General features: G+C 35.1%; 1 protein-coding gene across 13 annotated transcripts in view; it reads left to right on the plus strand.

Moving 5' to 3' along the window:
• The window catches only part of Eml5 (EMAP like 5), a 104816-nt gene that overhangs the window by 15482 nt on the left and 67663 nt on the right, over positions 1-21671 (plus strand). For all 13 annotated transcript variants that reach the window (XR_013106657.1, XM_076921449.1, XM_076921447.1 and 10 more), the window contains exons 2-13: positions 6-165; positions 3317-3415; positions 4495-4563; positions 8195-8380; positions 9948-10083; positions 11364-11565; positions 13925-14062; positions 15581-15837; positions 17615-17827; positions 19475-19642; positions 20451-20557; positions 20949-21067. Coding sequence is in view for 12 of the 13 variants with exons in the window: in XM_076921449.1 (XP_076777564.1) it covers positions 6-165; positions 3317-3415; positions 4495-4563; positions 8195-8380; positions 9948-10083; positions 11364-11565; positions 13925-14062; positions 15581-15837; positions 17615-17827; positions 19475-19642; positions 20451-20557; positions 20949-21067 (1854 nt within the window). In the remaining variant the exon portion in view is untranslated. The remainder of the gene's footprint in view (positions 1-5; positions 166-3316; positions 3416-4494; positions 4564-8194; positions 8381-9947; positions 10084-11363; positions 11566-13924; positions 14063-15580; positions 15838-17614; positions 17828-19474; positions 19643-20450; positions 20558-20948; positions 21068-21671) is intronic.

The following is a 21671-nucleotide window of genomic DNA, read 5'->3' on the forward strand; positions in this document are numbered from 1 at the left end:
TTTAGTCTTGCACTGCATCCTGAGCGAGTGTTGGTAGCAACAGGACAAGTTGGGAAAGAGCCTTACATCTGTGTTTGGGACTCTTACACTGTCCAGACCGTGTCTGTTCTGAAGGATGTTCACACACATGGTATAGCTTGTTTAGCATTTGACTTGGATGGACAGGTATATGATCATTTTCCTCCTTTGTATCAATTTTGATTTAAAAATGCTTGCTATAAGAAATCATTATAAGGGTCTGGAGAGATGGCTCAAGAGTTGAGAGCACTGGCTTCCAGAGGACCTGGGTTCAATTCCCAGTATCCAGATGGCAGCTCACAACTTTCTTTGACTCCAGTTCCAGGGGATTTGACACTCTCACACAAACATACTTGCAGGTAAAACACCAATTCATCTGTAATAAAATTTTTTTTAAATATTTAAAAATGAAATCATTCTAAGTTTATAATATAGAATTGAAAAACAACTGATAAAAAGTACTAGTTTATCTAGATATGTTGAAGTATAAATGAGATGGATGGACAACATAGCTAACAAAAATAAAACAAGGGTATTGATTTCATCATTACCAAGAACGTTCTCAGTCAAATGATTCTAAAAGCCAAAGAAATTCTCATTCACTGACTAGTACTTGATTGTTACAGAAAACTTTATCTGTAACTATTTTTCCAGGTAAGGTATTTAGGTAGGGCATATGGAAGATACCTTAGGAAAATTAAGTTTCTCTAAGTAGAGCTGTATATATTTTAACTTTCAGTTACTTAAAAGTTCTTCTTTTAAAATTATATTTTTTATTGAAAATGAGACAAATCAATACAAAGTCAAAGGTCAAAACAATGATCTTTGTTGTCATCCCACTGGCTACTCACGTTTCCAATTATCCTCTGGCAAGGTTTTTTTTTTTTTTTTTTTTTTTTTTTTTTGGCTCTGTTTAGAAGGTGTTATGACTGAAACATTATTTTAAAAGTGGTGTGGTTAATTTGTAATTGTTAAATATTTTGTGTTTAAGTTAGACTTTAAAATAATTTTAACTTTCAGAAAAATGTACTTACCTGCTTTATATCATTGTTATAAATGTAGATTCTATCAAAATAGACTGTAGCCTGGGTTGCATCCTAAAGAACATGATACTCAGTAGGTACCTTACATTATTCTGAGACATAGTGCTGTGGGTAGCATAGACCCGTGACTTTCTGGTAAGGGGTCTGTGGAGACTTCCCTCTCTAAACATGTGCTTTAGGTTTAATGGCGCTCAGCAATTGTGAGGCTCAGTTTATGTCCCATGCTTGCTATCATCTTTTATGTTTTATGTCCTATTAGAATTTCATTTACTTCCTTAAAGGAAAGAATCATCTTCCCAACATCACAAGAATATAGAACATGATGAAATAAATCTACACGATTAGTTTAAAATGCCTTTACATATAGGGTTTTGTGAAGCTTAAGATTTTTTTTTTTTACTATGATAGTTAATAAGTATCCTTTAGCTATAATTTCTTCTTAATCTTTAGTTTCCCCCTTTACATATAATGTATTGTATTGCTGAGATGTCTCTTCTAAGGAGAAACCACTTCCGTAGCTTTTACTGCTTGAGAGCTCTCAGTCTTGCTTACTTGGAGCAATTTCTATGAGAAATCATGAATAATTATATTTTGTCATCCTGTTTTCATGAGGATGTATTATTAAAAATTTAAAGTTAGAAATCCATAGAGATATAGAGTTCACACTATATACTAGGTATGCATTCCCCTAAGTTGGCATTTTCTCATTCAATCCTTGTGACAACCCTATGAAATAGATTCTATTATTATCTCTATTTTGCAGAAAAAGAAACTGAGCCTGAGAGAGGTTGAATAACTTGTCTCATGTTAACAGCTAGTGAGGGGAACCAGAGCAGAACCAGGTCTCTCATACTACAAAGCTCGTCTTTTTAACAGCAATGCTTTACTGCCTCCCAAACATGTCACATAGGAAGTAGTTGTTTATATATCAAAAGGAATTCCTCCTTTAACAAGTGCAGTTAATATAAGAAACTCCTGGTAATTTAAGATAAGGGAATTATTTTAATGTTATAATTTGAAAAATATATTTGAGGGCTGGTGAGATGGCTCAGTGGTTAAGAGCACTGACTACTCTTCCAGAGGCCATGAGTTCAAATCCCAGCAACCGTATGGTGGCTCACAACCATCAGTAATGAGATCTGATGCCCTCTTATGGGGGTGTCTGAAGACAGCTTTAGTGTACTTACATTTTATTTATTTAAAAAAATAAATAAAAACCTATGAGTCAGAGCGAGTGGGGACGGAACTAGAGGGAGAAGGGAAGGGGGAACAAAAAGAAAAATATATTTAAACTAACATACCTGACTATAAACTCCTTATAAGGTATTGAATAGGAAATATTGTCTAATATTTTCATTTTCTGCTAGATTTGAAAGCATATGTAAACATTTAGGATTTCTTCAATTGGTGAGCTTCCTTCAAGGTAGCAAGGCTAAATGTTCTCTTCCTACAGGCTTTCTCCTAGTTGAGCTGAATAGACATATTAATACTAGTGGCCTGTCTTCTTGAAGATAATTAAGGCCTGAAAAGTCTATTAATAGAAATCTATAACAAACAGGCACTGAAGATTCCATAGCAATGGGAGGAGGAAGGATTAAAGCTATAGCTGGAATTTTCAACTATCCTGACTGGCTAGTGAGACCCCAGAACCACCTGTCTTTGCCTCATGGGGCTGGGGCTACAGATCTGTGCCTCAGTGCTTAGCTCTTTACCTTGGTGCTGGGAATCTGAACTTACATTCTCAGGCTTCTGCAGTAAGCACGTCACCCACTGTGCCATCTCCCCAGCCCACAGACACATAGTTAGAATTAAAACTCTGCCCATTTCTAGAATGAGTTAAGGATGAGGTAGTTTTTAAGTCTAATTTCATGAAAAACCCATGAGCTGACATAAATAAAATATATCAGTTTACCTTTGTCTTTAGCTACTGATCAAAAAAAGGAGGTCATTTTTGCAGGTTAGTACATTCCTAGAGAGTAGGGTGTTCATCTAGAAATGTTAGCTTTTGACTGGAGTTTGACTAAGATACTTCCTGGATATTCCTAGAACTGATAGTCTTTCTTTTTAAATAATATGAAAAACTAAATGCATGTACAAATATTAATGGGATGAACACATCTGTCTGCCTTAAAGGGCATCTGAAATATGAATGCATATACTTTGATGTTACAAGTAGAACGTATTTACTATTTATAATTTGGTAGTTATTTGAGTTGTCTTTTTATTCCGACCTGAATTTCTTGGACAAAATCCAGCGCTTGGTTTCAGTTGGGCTCGATTCAAAGAATGCAGTTTGTGTTTGGGACTGGAAAAAAGGGAGAATGCTGTCTATGGCTCCTGGTCACACAGACAGAGTGAGTATTCTCCTTTCAGCTTTCTAATGAATACTTGGCAGGAAAAACTGTCAGAGTTCACAGGGTCTTCTGTGTCTTGTCATTGTCAAGTAACCATAGGTAATAAAAGTTACATAATTCGTGAAAAATCATACAATTCTGGGAGAGAGGAAAGGGTGGGAAGGGAAGTGTAGAATAAATTTCTTAGGTGATAACTATTTTCTAAAACCAAGTATAGTTACAGTTAAACATTTCTGTGAACATACTAAGAACCATTGGTTTATATACTTTAAGAAGGGGGAACTTTAAATGTGAAATATTAATGAAACTTTTAAAGTACAGTTTAAATTACACAATTATAAATATCCATAAAATCTTAGATTGTGGCCTGGTGAGATGGCTCAGCAGATAAAGGTACCTACATATATATGCACATAAATAAAAATTGAATAAAAAATGTGTATCTACCATAGGACTAAAACATATGACCCATTGTGTATAGCATTAGTTTGGAATTTATCTCTGTTTGTTTCAGTAAAAAATATACTTTTTTCTTTTTTAAACAGATTTTTAAAAATATGATAAATACTACAGATCCTTAATTTGTACTATTTAAAGAATTGTGCATATGAAAACATAAATTATTCAGATATCAACTTTAAAATTATATGTCTGTTTAGTTTGGTTTAACAGTATGTTACATCTATATTATAATGTACATTTAAAATTATGTATAGCTGCACCATTTGGAATTTTGTCTCTGTAAATATTCTCTGGCATCAACCTCATATTCTATTTCTGTTGATCCATTCATGTTATTTTCTTAGGTTAAAATATTTTTAAAAAATTAAAAAGAAATACATGTTAAATTTCACTTTATTAGTTCTCTGTAAAGTTAACCCAAATAGTAAATTGCTTTCATTCCTTATTACCATTCTTGTTTTTTTCTTCATAAGATTTTTGAAATGTAGGATTTTGATTATTACTGAGAGTGTTGTATGTAGTTTCTGATAGATGAGGGCTTAGCCCACTTAATTGTTTGGTCAGGGTTCTTAAGTGATACTGAAAATATTTTAATCATTGATCTGATTTGTTTACAGATATTTGATATTTCTTGGGATTTGTACCAGCCAAATAAGCTCGTCAGCTGTGGTGTAAAACACATCAAGGTACAAGAAGGTCCTTCTTCTATAGCTGTCATTTCTGACTACCTGTTGCTACATATTCATTACACCATTAGCCACTTAATGATAGTTATAGAATTCTAACAGGACTTGTTTTAAAATGTCAACTGTTTATTACTCATGTCTTGTCTAGCAAGTGCTTGTTGTGTAGTTATTTGAGACCTTTTAAGGGTATAAGTTTTTAAAGGAAGTGATGAGTAATGTCCATAAGGAAATAGTCTAATGAGGTAGAACCTATTGTGAATAGAGAGCCAAACATCTAAGAGTTTTTCATCTGTAGAGATGATATAGAAGCAACATGGATGTCACTACTGCTAATTACTAGACACTTAACCTGTGGGAGTCATTTAACCACTTTGAGGTTTGTTTGTTTGTTTTTTGTTTGTTTGTTTTTTCACATTTTGAAGCTATGACAGTTCTTACCATCCTCCTAGCAGCATTTGTTCAAATGCTTTTCATGGCCAAGGGACTTTTACCTTGATAATTACTATGTATTTGCTTATGTAAGCTATAGGTTTTGTTTTACTATATAGTTAAGTCTTGAAGGCTATTTATATTGTAAATGAAGCTAAAACTTTTATTTTCAGTTTTTTTTTAAGAACTCATCTTCTAAGATCGAACTATATTATGAATTACATTTCCTTTGGTAGTGACAATGACTAGTAAGGTAGTAGTTTTGTGCCAATGGTACTAGCAAGGAAACTAAGTCCCAAAGATGATGTAAATTTGAACTGCCAAGTATAGTGGCCCCTAGGACATATAGGAATTTAAATGTAAACTTAAATAAAGTGAAATTTAAAATTCATTTATTCACTCATTAGTCACATTTTAAATACACAAAAGCCACATGTTTCGGAGTCCACTGTATTAGAAACCATATGTGTATGTATGAATGTGTGTATGTGTATATATATACACACATATACACATATTTATTCATATATATATATACATACATATATGTGTAGAGAAGGGAGAGAGATTTCCATTTTCACTGAGATTCTGTCTTTAACAGGACTGATCTGGATTCTAGAACAGAAGTCTTAGCTCCTGCTGAGTCTCAAAGGCATTTGTAAACCTAAACTTTATTCCTCAAAGATTATATTTCGTTTAATCTCAGTGAGTGTTCAGGAATTGTAAATCTTCCCAGGTGGTTTGAACGGGAGGCCAAGATTGCGACTTACAAAGCCAGAAGAAAATAATAGCATCAGATTGGGACTGGGCAGAAGGACAAGGCCAGCTATTCTTGTGAATATAAATTATAGATGGTGCTCTTAGGTTTAGAAGTCATAGAATTTCACACATTAAAGTACTCATTAATTATATGAATAGATAAGTATCATAGGTTTTAGTTCTGTGAGGCTTCAGACTTTAAAATTTAAGGATATAATATTAAAAATATATTACATGTTAATTTCCTTATAAAATAATATTTTGGGCACTCAATTTCTTTATTTACAACTATTCCATGTATAAATCCCTGCCCTATCATGTTTAAATTTTTCTCTCTGTGCAAACTATAAAAATTTACTGAATTCTGTGTAAGTAAACAATAAGGCTGACTATGACAACTCATGCTTGAATTGATCTTCTCCCAAGAATCAATAGATTATTTGTAATGCATATCTTATTTTTAAGTTTTACAAAGCTGTTACTCAGGTCGAGACTACCCATGAGAGCAACATATATTCTTTCTTTCTGTCCTCTCCCCATCTTAACCTTTTGCTTCAGATTTGACGTAACCTTTGACTTGTTTTCCTGAGTATATGGTGCTTTGTGCTTTTTTCACTACGTTTCTGGTACTGGAGATTGAAACCAGGGTCTTGTACATACTAGGCAAATGACCTTCCATTGAGCTGTATTTCCAGCTATTGTCTTCATTTTCATTTCTAACTCACTCCCAACCTTTTAGCCTAAATTGCATGTAGATTTTTTTGAAAACACAGATTTTTTTGAAATATGATTCTTTTTATTCATTCTTTGAGAACTTCACATATGTATTTATATATATACGCATTACACATACACACACATATCTTGATCATATTCACTTCCACGCCTCTCCCAGATCCATCCCCCTCCACTCCAACTACTCCCACTCTTGTCTTTTTTTTTTTTAATAACCGCATGAGACCAATTTGTGATGCCCATATAATCAGGGGTGTGAGGCTGTCCACTGAAGCATGGTTGAACTACTGGTACCCGTGCCATGACAGAACAAAACCAAACTCTGACTCTCCCTCCACTAGAAGCCATAAACTGTAGGAAGAGGGGCTCCTGAGTCCCTGCATTCTCCATGTAGAACGTTGACTGGCTTGGTTGCAGGTCTTAGCTAAGCATGCAGCCACAGGTGCTGTGAGTTTGAGAGGTCAGCAGCTGTCTTATTTCCAGAAGTCACTATTTCCATCCTGTCCACCCTGACCTCTGGCTCTTATACTCCACCTCCCCCTCTTCTACATTGATTCCAAGACTTGGGGTGTTGTAGACGTCCCATTTGTGTTTGAGCAGTCCACAGACACCTATTGTCTGCACAGTAGTAGTGTCTGTGTTTACTGTCATCACTGCACAGAGATACTTATTTGATGATGTCTGCACTAATTTATGTGCATGAAGATACACATCTAGATGGCAGTTTGGTACAGTGTCCATTTGGCAAAATAATATAAGCAGGCTTATTCCAGGGCCTTGTCCTGTAAGCTGCCCAGTTATAGGTGTGTGGCCAGATTAACAGCACTAGGCATTTGTTTCCTCTTGAGAGGTGACCCTTAAATCAAAAAGTGGTTGGTTAACTCTTTAACATCCATGATGCTGTTGCACTCCAAGAATGCTGATCATTATTATAGTCATGGGGTTCACAGTTGGGCAAGACTGATGGCTTTCCCTCCCAGAGGTCTGTGTAACACTTTTTGATGCCATGAAAGGTAACAAGCAGGGAGAAAACTTTCTGGTTAGTACCAACCTGATTTCTATGTGACCTGTGTCCCAAGGGTATACTATCCTCAGCAATAGAGTGTTACAATCAAGTTCTTGTGGGCAACCAGAAGGAGTAGCAGTAGCCTATATTGGTTTGGGGATATCTAAGATACATCTGACTAACAGCTCAAGAACAATTATGCTTGACACTAGGCTTTTTATTTGGCATCCTTTGGCTTCTGGAAGGAGTATTATCCCCTGTGAAGGGTGACTCCAGTTTAAACTCTTTTATGTGAAAATACACACACACACACACACACACACACACACACACACACGAAACTTATAAAATAATATGTTTCCATATGGCTTTTTCAGACATCTTTCGTGTTAGTTATTCCTCCTCCACCCATTTCTTTGCCCTCCACTCTCATCCCTCTCCCCACCAAAAATAGCTTTAAAGAAAATGTTAGCTCAAATTCCTTACTCTTACAGATAAAGATGAAACTAGTGACTAATCTGCTAAAACAGCTCTGACAACCCTAAGATGAGAATATAAGCATTGAATGCTATTTTATCATAAGACAACTACTTAGGTAATTTCTAGTCTGCTACCATAGTATGGTATTGCATTAATTGAAAAGAATATGACTTGGTTTTATAAGCATTATTTGATAATATGCTTATAATGTATACATTTTAGTTCTGGAGTTTGTGTGGAAATGCTCTGACCCCAAAACGAGGAGTTTTTGGTAAAACAGGTGATCTTCAGACAATATTGTGCCTAGCCTGTGCTCGGGATGAATTAACATATTCTGGTGCACTCAATGGGGATATATATGTTTGGAAAGGAATCAATCTTATACGAACAATACAAGGAGCCCATACTGTAAGTATATTTGAATAATTTAAACACTTTTAGCTGTTTACCACTTAACTTTCTTAAAACAAGCTATCCACTATAGCCTCTCTCTAGTCAGTTCAGTTTTTTTTAAATGTTATTCTAGTGGTTTATTTTTTATATTTCAATTAAGAACCATGCAATTAGACTCATACATATTTATCAAATTAGAATAATTATCATCTTCTTAAAACTGTTGTTATAACAATGTGTTTTTCAAAATAGTGCTGAGTAAAGCTTGTTGACTTTAGCCATAGAGTTTTCTAGACTAGCTGCAGTAAAATAAAGCTAGTGTTGTTAAGGCCAACTTAACCGTAGGCAATTTGAGAACATGTAGGAAAAAAAAAAAAGACTCATTAAGCCAGAGGAGAAGAGATTTAATTTTTTAGTTGGTTAAATGTGTATGTGATGGGTGTTTTTGCTTGTATGTGTAGCTGTACACCATGTATGTGCATAGTACCTTTGGAGTCCAGAAGAAGATGTAGGATCCCCTGGAACTGGAGTTACACACCAGTGTGAGCCTCCACGTAGGTGATAGGAATTGAATCCAGGTCCTTTGGAAGACCAGCTAGTGATCTTAACCACTGAGCCATCTCTCTAGTCCCTGGATTTTTTTTTTTAATTCATGAGATTTTCATATAATTAACTCACAAAAATATATTGTTATAAGTTTTGTGTGGTTTTAAATTCAAGCTGTTTAGCAATTGAATCATCACTCCTCCAACAGTGTGTAGGGGGTTAGCAGAGATTTTCAAGTGGAAAGTTCTGATGTTCTAAAGAACTATTTATGAATGACTTGCTCTATGAAAAATGTCTGGAGACAAAAATAGTGGTTTTTTTTTCACAAAATGTGTGACAATTTGTTTTATCCTTTAATATATAAAAACACTAGTTTTTTTCTGTAACTTTTTTCAGTATAGAATGTGAAGTATAGTAAATTTTGCTTATCACCTGGAAGAATAATGTTAACTTCCTTGAATTTTCTTTTTTATTAATTATCCTTTTTGCCTTTTATTCTCCTTTGGTACAACCGTACTGAGGTTTTTTTCTTTTCATGTGTATATAAGAGATGTATACTTTTTCAATATATACATTGGAGTTAAGGACCAGGGAGGTAGCTCAGGGATAGAATGATGGCCTAGCATTTTAGATTCCTGTGTTCAATCCCTAGTACTGCACTTACACACAAAAAAGGTAAAAGCTTTTCCTTTATGGTTTATGATTTTCTTTATCATGTATGAAAAGGTCTTAAAGCTCAGAGTCACATGAGGGTTATGATTTTTTGCATTTATTTATTACACTTAGAGTTTTGCCTTTTAGAATTTTATGTACAATATAATATTTAATTTTCTTTTATGGTATGTACATATTATTAAATACTGTCTCAATTATATATTGACTTTCTAATGATATATTTTAGATTTTTTGGTGTGTTTTCTGGTTTACTTATTTATTTATATTTTATAAGAAAATATTGCTGAATGGATTTTTACCTTTATTTAGCCAATGTTCTTAAGAAGTTTATGTTTTTAAGTCATTTTCTATCTTCACCTAGGCAGGGATTTTTAGTATGAATGCTTGTGAAGAAGGCTTTGCTACTGGTGGCAGAGATGGCTGTATTCGTCTTTGGGATTTAACTTTTAAACCAATTACTGTGATTGATCTCAGGGAAACAGAACAGGGATACAAAGGTAATAATAACATGAATAAGTTATGCTAAGCTAATTGTAAATAAGCCAATGGTTGCCTCTTAGTGCACACATATGTTTTCTATACGTCCCATCTGGAGGACTTTTGCTGATAAAGTTTGTGCTATTATGACAAAGATCCTTTTGTGAGTTTAATGCCTATTATAATAAAATCTACAGAAACATTTAATAAATATTTACTATTTTAAACTGTGGGTTTTGAAACTATTTTACCGTTACAATGCTAAATAGAACTATTTGCCAAATAATTGTGCAAATAAAATATATTGGAAATTGGTAAACTTTTGTTAATGATGATTTAAGTAATTTTTTTCTTTATTCAAAACTTACTATTTCAGCAATTAGGGGATTTAAAAATAGACATAATAAAATAGGTTTTCAGTATAAGATATTAGTAACTATTGGTCACTAATAACATTGAATTATAAGTCTAATATTGGAAGTGACAAATTTAGATAATATTTACTTGTAATATATTTAAATTATATTTGTGTTAGTGGAGAGAGATGTAACTCTGATCTAATTGTTTAGTTTTATCAGTAAGCTAAGATCACTATAATTATCTCTTACTATTAGATAAATTAGTACATATAAATTATTTAGAAAATTCAGTATGTAATAAGCTTTTTGATGTCAGTTGCTACTCTGTTTTCATTAGTTTTTGATGAACATTATTTTGAAGCCTCCAAACCGTGTTATTCATTTTTACTTTATTCTCAAGAGAATATTATGAGGTATATGGTGTCTTTATATTGGCAATGTTGTATAAATATAAAAATGGGAATGTTTTCTCATAAGGGTCAACAGGAACTGTGGAAAATGCAGATAAAGTGAAAGTGAATTCTCTTTCCTTAAATTTAATGATGAACAGACTTAAGAAATGAAATACAGTGAGAAGTCAGGTTGTTATGAAAAAAAAAGAAAATGCATGTCTTTAAAGGCAGGTCCTGAACACTCACCATTGTAAGTGGTTGCGAGACCTTGGCTACAGACACAGTCTGACTCTCAGAGTTGTCTAGCAGAGGAGAAGGGAAAAATGTAAGTGATGGGTAGAAATTATGTATATGAAAGAAGAAATCTATTGTTTCATTTGGCAAAGAATACAAACAATTGAAGATAATGGGAGTGTATATTTAGACTTTTATACTCTCTTACAACCAAGATAGAAAAGATACAAAAATTAATTTCCAATTAAGTGTGTATTTTATTATTGTAGAACTGATGTTAAGTACAATATTGGAAATAATGTCCTTTTTTACCAGGTTTATCTGTGAGGAGTGTTTGTTGGCGAGGTGACCACATTTTAGTGGGGACACAGGACAGTGAAATTTTCGAAATTGTCGTGCATGAAAGAAATAAACCTTTCCTAATTATGCAAGGGCATTGCGAAGGTGAACTTTGGGCGCTTGCTGTTCACCCTACTAAGCCTTTGGCTGTGACTGGAAGTGATGATCGTTCCGTCAGGTAAATAAGGCATTTCTTAGGTAAACAAAATAAGGTACCATGAAATCTCAAATTCAGACCACAAGAACTGATACGTTCCAACTAAGAGTGTATTTGTGATTGTACACCTTAAATGTATTGTGAATGCCTCTGGCCTGCCATTGTGCTCAGGCGTTTGTATACACACACATAACTAAATAAATGTAAAATTTGTTCTAAATCTACCTCTGCGATATATGTTAGCTGTAGGCAATGTGTAAACAGATGAGGCTGACTGTACTCCTATAAAACTCTATTTGTAGACAAAAAATCTGAACTTTGTATATTGTGTTTTAAAATTTTATTCTTTTATGGTTTTCAACAATTAAATTTTGTAAAATTCATCCTTAGTTCTCATTCTGTAAAGACATGCAGCCATGTTTTTGTCACAGGATTTGTCTCAGAGGATGTGTTTGCTGACATTTGGGGTACAAAACAAGAAATCTTCAGCAAATGCAGCAGTTAAGATTGCGGCATTGAAACTTTGTGGTCAGGAAAGACAGGATGGATTAGCACGGAATGGCCAAATAGAGGCGACTGGGCAGGAACTTGAGCTTGTAAAGGACAGTGATTAGAAAAAACTTTTATATGTAGGTAATATGACTGTATATATAGACACATCCAAAGAAAATGCAAATAAATTCATGGAATTAAAAAGGAATTAATGGAACTGGAGAGATTGCTCAGTGGTTAGGAATGTTTGCTGTTCTTTCAGTGGACCAAGAATTTAATTTCCAGCAGCCACTGTGGGCAGCTCACAACTAACTTTATCTGAAGGTGTCTCTTGGCTTCCTTTGATATGTGTGTGCATGAGCTCAAACACATATACACAAATAAAAAATAAATTTAAAAGAATTAGAAAATATCTTGGATATAAAAGAATGTAAAATTAGTATACAAAATTATTTTTATATAAAACAGTTTCAACTTTTTAAAAAGATAATGCCTATAAGATCATTATAAAAAAATCTATTTCTCTTTGCTGATCTTTTTCTAACCTCTTGAAATAGATGCTTATTCATTAAATTATAGCTTTTGTTTTATAATATATGTAGATGAATAGTCCTTACATATTTCTGGTATAGTCCCTGAGTTTCATCATTGTATTAACATGGTGACAATTTATTTGATTATTTGTGTGTGTGTGTGTGTGTGTGTGTGTGTGTGCATGTGTATGCTACATGTGTATTAAGTGTCCATTGAAGGTGAGAAGAGGGTATTGGATCCCTTGGAGCTGAAGTTACAGCTGGTTTCAAGCTACCTGTATGGGTGTTGGGACCTTAACTCAGCTCCTCTGAAAGACCCAAACTCTCTTCTAACTGCGGAGACAGCTTTCTAGCTACTTCACAAGTTTTGATATGAAGTTTTATTATAACTTATTTGAATATGTTAGATCTTCCATTAGTATTTTTCTTTAAGTTATTTGAAATCATAATCCTTGTTTTTCAAATGATAGGTGTTTTCTAGCTATCTTACTAATTTTTAATATTATAGTCTGGAATAGTTTCTGATGTCGCATATTTAAGAACTCTATTTGAAATTCACAGCAGCACAGATGCTTTGCCAATATAATGATGAAACTGGATTATTATTATTCCCCTATAAATGGATAGTTTCCACTATACAGTAACAGGCTGAATGTAAAAATGAAATACTGCACATATATTTGTATGCTTTTATAAATTACTAGATGCAAAGTTAAAAAAATAACTCTATTTGAAAGCCTACATATATACTTTTTTTTGAGATAGGTTCTCACTATGTAACTCTGGCTGAACTGGAACTTGCTTTGTAGATCAGACTGGCCACCAACTCAAGAGATCTGACTGCCTCTGTCTCTCCAATGCTGGGATTAAAGGCATATAATACTGTGCCTAGTCTTACATACATATAATTTAAGGACATAGCTCTTTTTTTGTTATGGTAGAGATTACTAACCTATTTCAGATTAACAGTTGAGTCATAGTGATGTCTGTATGTTTTTATATTTAAAAACAAACTGTTCCTGCCTTGGTATGTGAGAGTGGGAACGTGGGCTTATGAAGGCCAGGATATGTATGGAAGTCAGGGCAGCTTTGGAAGCTGCTTCTCTCCTTCCATTATGAGTCTTGGGGGCTAAGCTGTAAGCACTTTTACCTTTATAACCATCTCACCATCCCTGCTGTATTATTTTAAAAATAAAAAAATTCTGATACTGTTTCGTTTTAATCATGAATAATATTGCTGTTTTCATAGAGACAAATGTCTTCCTTTAAACCAGATTATTTTAACTGAAATATTCTTTTAGAGATTATTTTACAGTATACATTAATTATTTTTATTTTCGAATTAAATTGTACAGGATTTGGAGCCTTGTAGACCATGCTTTAATAGCAAGATGTAATATGGAAGAGCCGATTCGATGTGCTGCTGTAAATGTAGATGGAATCCATCTTGCCCTTGGAATGAAGGATGGGTCATTCACTGTCCTTAGAGTGAGGTATGCAATTAGCGTAGAAGCAGAAGCAGTGATTTCTTGTTCTGTTAGTGTGCATAGTTTCATTGCTCTTGACTACCTGTCCTTTCTTTCCCTCTTCTTTTATATGTGCTCCAAGTTTTAGTTTCATTAAATGAATAGACTTATAAAACTAGTTTTGTTAGAAAATTAAACTTGGGCTGGAGAGATGGCTCAGTGACTAAGAGAGCTACTGTTCTTTCATAGGAACTGGGTTTAGCTCCCAGAACTCACATTTGACTTGGCCTTCTGTCTTCTGCATGTTCCTGCACAAATGTAGTATCCATAACTTTAAGCACACATACACACACACACACACACACACACACACACACACACACACACAAAGAAATCTTTATTTAAAAAGAGAATGCTGTGTACAGTGCTGGCTAAGCTGTGAGTGACAGTCTGGGATCCTGACTCCTGCTGATAGAATTGTTTTCAGTCAGATCCTTTGTTGTTAAGCAACCTCAGGGCTCAGAGAAGTGGCTGAGCAGGGTGTTGTTTACTTGTTTGTATCTTTATGCTTTGGCAAAATGGCTATGACCTTTTATTTGTGTAATTAATAAATGCTTAAGGAATTTATTAAAAGGCTGGACACAGTGGCACATGCATGCCTTTAATCCCAGCAGTCAGGAAACACAAGCAGTTGAATTGCTAGGTTCAAAACCAGTCTGGCATGCCTAATTGAGCTTGTTGAACACTTCTGTCAGTAGTTCCCAAAACTGCAGTCTGCAAACCTGGACTCTATCTGCCTTTCTCTCTTAGCCTTCACTGTATCTTACTAGATTACTGCTAGTATTGTTGTTTTCTGCTCCTCCCACTGATTTCTGTGTCCACATTATGCTGTCCGCCATTCGTCAGACAGACCACCCACTACATGCTTTTGTACTTGTTTCTACTGTGTCTTATTCCCGAAGAGCCGTCTCTTCTCTTTCAGACTCATGCCTTATGCTTATGTCAGATTTACCCTGATGTGGCTTCTTCCTGCTTTCAATCCAGTCTTAGCCCGAATTTCAGTCTTTCTTGCACTTTTGTATACTCTTTTTGATCAATTAGCATATATTGTCATAGTTGTTGTATGTCTGTCTCTCATGCAAGGTCAATTCAAGTTTGATTCCTTAGTACTAAAGCCACATAAGTGTTCACTGCTATTAAAAGAATTTGAACATTTTTCTCTAACTCTCTCAGAGTCTGCTTGTCATTTGTAGTGCTCCAGTTTGGCCATCTCAGAAGCAGAATCGTGTTACTTGGTTTTTTTTCAGTGCTGGGGTTCAAATCCAGGACTTCATGCTGGCCAAGTGCTCTGTCACCACATAATGCATTATCCATTTTTTTCTATTTATTTCTGGTCAGCAAAATAATCGTTTCCAAGCAGATACTACTTACCTTACTTACATGCATGTCAGTTTGTACATACTTAAATGGAGCCTCTGTGTTTGGAGACATTTTAAAACAATTCTTTTGTGACTTTTGCTCAGATGGTCTTTTCTCTTTTTACAGAGATATGACTGAAGTTGTACATATTAAAGACAGGAAAGAAGCAATCCATGAGCTAAAATATTCACCAGATGGCACTTACCTTGCTGTTGGCTGCAATGACAGCTCAGTTGACATCTATGGAGTTGCTCAGCGTTACAAAAAGGTCGGTGAATGTGTCGGTTCCCTTAGCTTCATCACTCATTTGGACTGGTCTTCAGACAGTAGATACTTACAGACAAATGACGGCAGTGGAAAGCGACTTCTCTACAAGATGCCAGGTAAACTTCCCTAGTACATTGCATAGAGACTTTTAATGGCTGTAGTGTTCCCGTTTTCAGTAACAGTAAATTGTAAATTGTATTTGATTATAGCTATTTCAGGCACCATGGTCTTTTCTATAAGACAGATATCTTTAGAGTTCTTCCCCACTGGAACATTGAGTTGTAATTAATATCAAAATTCTATATGTTTAAAATATATACAATGTGATTTTTTTAAAATTTGAGGTAGGGTCTCACTATGTTTTCTGGCTGACTTGAACTGGCTATGTAGACCATGCTGGCCTCAAATTTAGTGCTGGGATTAAAGACAAGTACCACATGCCTGGCCTTTTGAGACTTTCTTTAAAATGTAAATATATGAACATTATAAAATGCTTATCACAATCACATTGATTGGCATACCTGTCACCTAATACAATTATTTTAATTTTCATGTGAAATAGAAACATTCAAGATCTTTCTTAGCAGATTTTAAACACACTATGAATAATACAGTGTGAGTAATAACAGTTACTGTGCTGTACATTCAGAAAGAACACTCAGAACTCATCCTACACACTGGAATTTAGTACCCTAGACCACATCTTCCCATCACAGTGCTCCTCCCAGCTCTTGGAAACCAGCAGTCTAAAACCTTCTTAATGAAAACTCCACAACTCTCAAAACGACCTTCCACACCTCTATCTAATGTGGTGCTTTGTACATTAGTCACTCTTATAAGAACTTATTTAATAAGACTACTTACATAAGATAGTCCATGTATTGTCCCCCAAGCTTTTCACTGATGATTTACAATGAGGATTTACTGAGGCCTAAAGTCCTCTTACCTAGCATGAGTATATCACCATTAACTGATCATTCCTTTTTAGTTCTTTTTTTAGTGTTTTCCTCCAATGATATATCTTGGGTTTCTTTTTAAATACCTGATTTGCCCCTTTGTTAGAGCATTTGCCCTTTCTTCCTTCCCTTCCTCCCTTCCTCCCTGCCTCTCTGCCCTCCCCTCCTTCTCTTCTACCCCTCTTTCTTCCTTCCCTCCCTTTATTCCCTTTTTTCTTCCTTCTTTTTTCCTTCTTTCCTTCCTTTCTTCCTTCTATCCTTTTCCCTTCCTTCTTTCAGTATTTATTGAGCATATTACAGAAAAGACCAAAGTCCATGCCATCAACTGACAGCTTAGATTGCTTCTCTGCTCCCACTTTCTTCTCTGATGGAGCAGCAGCTGTACAGGGAGCAGTCTTCTCAGTGTCGTCCTGAGGACGAGGGCCTTGGAGATGTAGGAGAGCTCAGGCTAGGAATTGCCAGAAGGGAGGACCTCACTTACTCCAGTGCAGCCTTAGCTTCCTCAGAACCAAGCACCCAGTGACCTCTGAAGAAAGACATCTTTGCTTGGCTTATAACTCACCCAGGTGTCACTAATCTATATCATGATTTAATGAGCTTCAGTTCTGTTTTCCATATGAATGGGCCTGCTGAATTGATAATTATGTTCAAACTCTCAATGTTAATAGCATTTACAATTTTTTTTATTAATCATTTTATTTGTTTACATCTCAAATGATATCCCACTTCCTGGTTAACCCTCCATCAACCCCTCCCCATCCTATATCTACCTTCCTCCTTCCCCCTCCCCCCTCTCCTTTGCCTGTTCTAATCCACACTTAGCTCCCTGTATGTTCATGTATTCTTCTCTAATTTAGGTGTAAGGTATAAAAATTTATACTTGAGTGAAAAGAATCAAGTGAAATAATTTCTTAACTGAAGACTCTTTTCCTTTTAGGAGGAAAGGAAGTAACAAGCAAAGAAGAAATAAAAGGGATGCACTGGGCTTCATGGACATGTGTTGCAGGCCTTGAAGTCAATGGAATTTGGCCCAAGTATTCTGATATCAATGATATAAACTCAGTAGATGGAAATTATGTTGGCCAGGTTTTAGTTACAGCTGATGACTATGGAGTTGTAAAATTATTCCGATATCCATGTTTAAGAAAAGGTATCTTTTTTCTAATATTTTAACTAACCTTCTCATAAAAGATGCTATGTTTCTACATTATCTAAATAAATTATATGAGTTAATATTTTAGAGTATATACTAACTGATGAAGATTTTATTTTGCCAATTTAAAAATTCAAAAATCCTGTTACATTTATTTTTTTAATTATGAAATTTTTACCAAAAATTAGTCTTGAATTCATTATAATATATGCAGTAATGATTTATCATCTGACTTGTTAATAAAGACACTGCACACATATTAAAGTGCAACTCAGTAACAGTGTTTATGAGGACAGTGGAAGTAGCTTAACCCAAGTATAAGTGAACTCGTCCACCTGAAGGACTGGGTTTTCACAGAAGCCCAAGCTAGCATTGATACTGTGCATCTGATAATGAGTTCAAGATCCTGCAGCCTCTTTGTGTTGCTACTTTTTCCCTGTAAAATGTCAGCTACTCTGAGGACATAAGTGATTCTAAGTCTGTGAGTAAAGGCTGACTGTGCTTCTAGCTAGTAAAGCCCCTGTTTCTAGTCTTCTACCACAGGACATGCGAATCACCACGCATTATACAATGCTGTTCTTTAAAGACTCATCTATGTATTGTTGCACATACAGTTTGGTTCTTTGTTTTTCATTGCCATAAACTAATTGTACTGTAAGTGTCTGTTATAGTTTATGCATTTATTTTTCCATTAGTTGACATCTACTTTGGGATGCCAACTAGTGTTGTCATTGTTCAGGTCTTGTTTTAGCAGCCATTTTGTTGAGACTTCATGGGTGAAGCTTCCCTATCATATCTAGAAGATTCAATCTTGCAGAAGACTTCAGGGTTCTTACAGTTTTTTTTTTTTTTATAACATTCCCCAAGCCTTAGGTGTAAGGATTGTGTTGTAGATGTATCAGTTGGAACAGGGCTCATTTTGACCAGTCATGACTTTCTGTAGTAATCTTTGATGAGGATTAGGTGCTACACTTATCTGTGGGGGTAAGGATAAGTAATTAAACTTCAGTTAGGAGTCTAGCTGAGGGAAGTGGCAAAAGTAGGTTCTCCTCTGAAATCTGTGATCTCAGTAGCTATGGATGGTTGGGTGGGTTTTTAGTACTAGTCATGATTCCTCTCCTGCTGTGCAGACCTTGAGTCCAGTTATACAGCTGTTGGTGTGCACCAAAATATGTGTCACTGTTACACCTTTAGGGATTATCTGTCTGTGATTATCATTGCTGTAGTTCCCAGGTGTCACAATTGGTTGGGCTGTAGAGCTTGCTTCCCTTGGCAGTGTCTATAGCACCTCCTGGTATTATGAAAGCTTGTCATCAGGGAAGTGGCTTTTGGGTCACATCTGGCTCTGTTCTTCCAAGTCCTGTGCTCAAAGTACATAGTGTCTTCAGCAATAGGGAACTTCTACCTCACAGTTTCTATCAAACTATATTGTAAAATAAGTAAAGGAGATATTAGAACCCCTCAGTTCATTTATTTGTTCTTTTAATTAATTTTAAGATCATTTTTCCCATCTGATCATACTCAGTGTTGTGATGTTTTAATAGTTTGGATAAAGCAGTTGTTGTTTAAGGTAGTGTGTGTGTGTGTGTGTGTGTGTGTGTTTGTATTGCCTTTTATCAATTTAAAGATATATTTTTGTTACAGGGGCCAAGTTTAGAAAATACATTGGCCATTCAGCTCACGTAACAAATGTCAGATGGTCACATGATTATCAGTGGGTTATTTCTATTGGTGGAGCAGATCATTCTGTCTTTCAGTGGAAATTTATTCCTGAAAGAAAATTAAAAGATGCTCTTCACATAGCACCCCAAGGTAAGCATAAACAGCTCCCCCATCCATAGCTTCAAACTAGCAACTTCTCCATCGAAGCTTCTTACTAGCAGAAATTTCCTGTTAGAATAGATATACATGTTTAAAGTTGGGTGTCATGGAGTATGCTATACGAAGAACTTGGGTGGAAATTTAATTTGTCAAATGAGTGAAATAATAGTTTTGCTAGCAAAACCAACTGTGTTTCATCTTGGATATATGGGTTCCAAGGTTTTTATACGCTTTAAAAATCAAGGAAATGTCAATTCATCGTTGTATGTAGTATTTTTTAGCTGTTTTTCATGTTGATTATAAGTTATATTCAATTATATCTGCACAGACACTTACATTTAATGTAGCAGCCTTTGGGGAGGCAATTGGGGGAAGGGGTTTCAAAGAGCTATTGCTTTTCAGTGATTGGACAGGTAGATAATCTTTAGTACAGTTTACTGACTTCAGTGTCACTTGACTAGGTCATTTCATTTGACTGTTTTATGGCTTGTTTCTGTGTCAAGCTGACAGTTATCTCTTTTTTAAAAAAATTTATTTTCTCTATTTTATGTATATGAGTACACTGTAGCTGTCTTCAGATACACTGGAAGAGGACATCAGATCATGTTACAGATGGATGTGAGCCACCATGTGGTTGCTGGGAATGGAACTCAGAACCTCCAGAAGAGCAGTCAGTGCTCTTAACCGCTGAGCCATCTCACCAGCCCTCAGAGTTATCTCTTAATCACTATTTTTATACTGTTGTTTTGAAAGTAAATCTTTTAAACAAATGATATTTTGTTTTTTAAAATGTTTACAGAAAGTCTGGCTGAGTCCAACAGCGATGAATCAGATTCAGATCTGTCTGATGTTCCAGAACTGGATTCTGAGATTGAGCAAGAGACACAGCTTACTTACCATCGGCAGGTAATGTCCTATTAACCTATGATTTTGTCTCCCAAAGTCCAGATTCTTTGTCTTGATTTCTGCTACTTTTATCTATTGTGAATTTTTATAGCTTTAAGTTCTCTAGTATTGAGTAGCTCTTTCAGTTTGCCCCTTTAAACATCATGGCACACTTGCATAAAATATTCTTTTATATTAAATTCTTGATGTACTAAGTAAGCCTATATTCTGTTTGCCTGTAGAATTTTATCGCAGTAGACAACCACATTCCCCTTTAATATTTTCTTATGATGCATAGAAAGGTCTTAGAGCAGTAAATTTCAAATGTTCTCCTATCAGCATATGGAAGATATATTACGTATGTGAGCATGTTTATTCTTACCATAATCACATTTCTACGTATATTTTTAAGGTTTACAAAGAAGATCTACCTCAACTTAAAGAACAATGCAAAGAGAAGCAGAAAAGTGCTACTTCTAAACGAAGAGAACGTGCTCCAGGAAATAGCATTCGGTTACACTTTATTCATGGGTATAGAATACTATGTTTCATTTACGTGTTTGAATTTGAGTTTGCACTTAACACCCTTTGCCTGAGTATTTAGGATTTAATGTACAGCTCATTGTTACTAGTTTCTGGAGTCCCTTAGGGCATGTAATGTATAGTTCTCACGTTTCAGCTTCACAGCAACAGGTTTCTACTCTCAGCAAGCACATACTTTCTCACCAGACAGGTAATACTTTCTAAGAATTTGAAAAGAATTTAATTATAAAAAGTATTTACAGGGCCAGAGAGATGGCTCAGTGGTTAGGAAGGTTTGCTGCTTTTCCATGGGACCTAAGTTCCATCCCTAAAACCTATATCAAGTGGCCTCCAAAGGCACTTATGCAATGTGACAGACAGACACATACACACACTAGTAAAATAAATCTTTAAAAAAAAGTATTTTTCTTCTAGTGTTAAAATAGATGGTATTTTTGTTCCATTGTGTTGTGTGAATTGGACTTCACAAAGCAAGGTTGTCATTGATGGGACTGTATTAACCCTTTGAAGATTCGTGTATTTTAATTGTCTGCTTATAGTTACTGTTGGGACACGTATTACATAGCCACGGTTCAACAATGTGCATAACAGT

The sequence above is a fragment of the Arvicanthis niloticus genome, chromosome 23, assembly GCF_011762505.2.
Source record: "Arvicanthis niloticus isolate mArvNil1 chromosome 23, mArvNil1.pat.X, whole genome shotgun sequence".
NCBI classification, from domain to species: Eukaryota; Metazoa; Chordata; class Mammalia; order Rodentia; family Muridae; genus Arvicanthis; species Arvicanthis niloticus.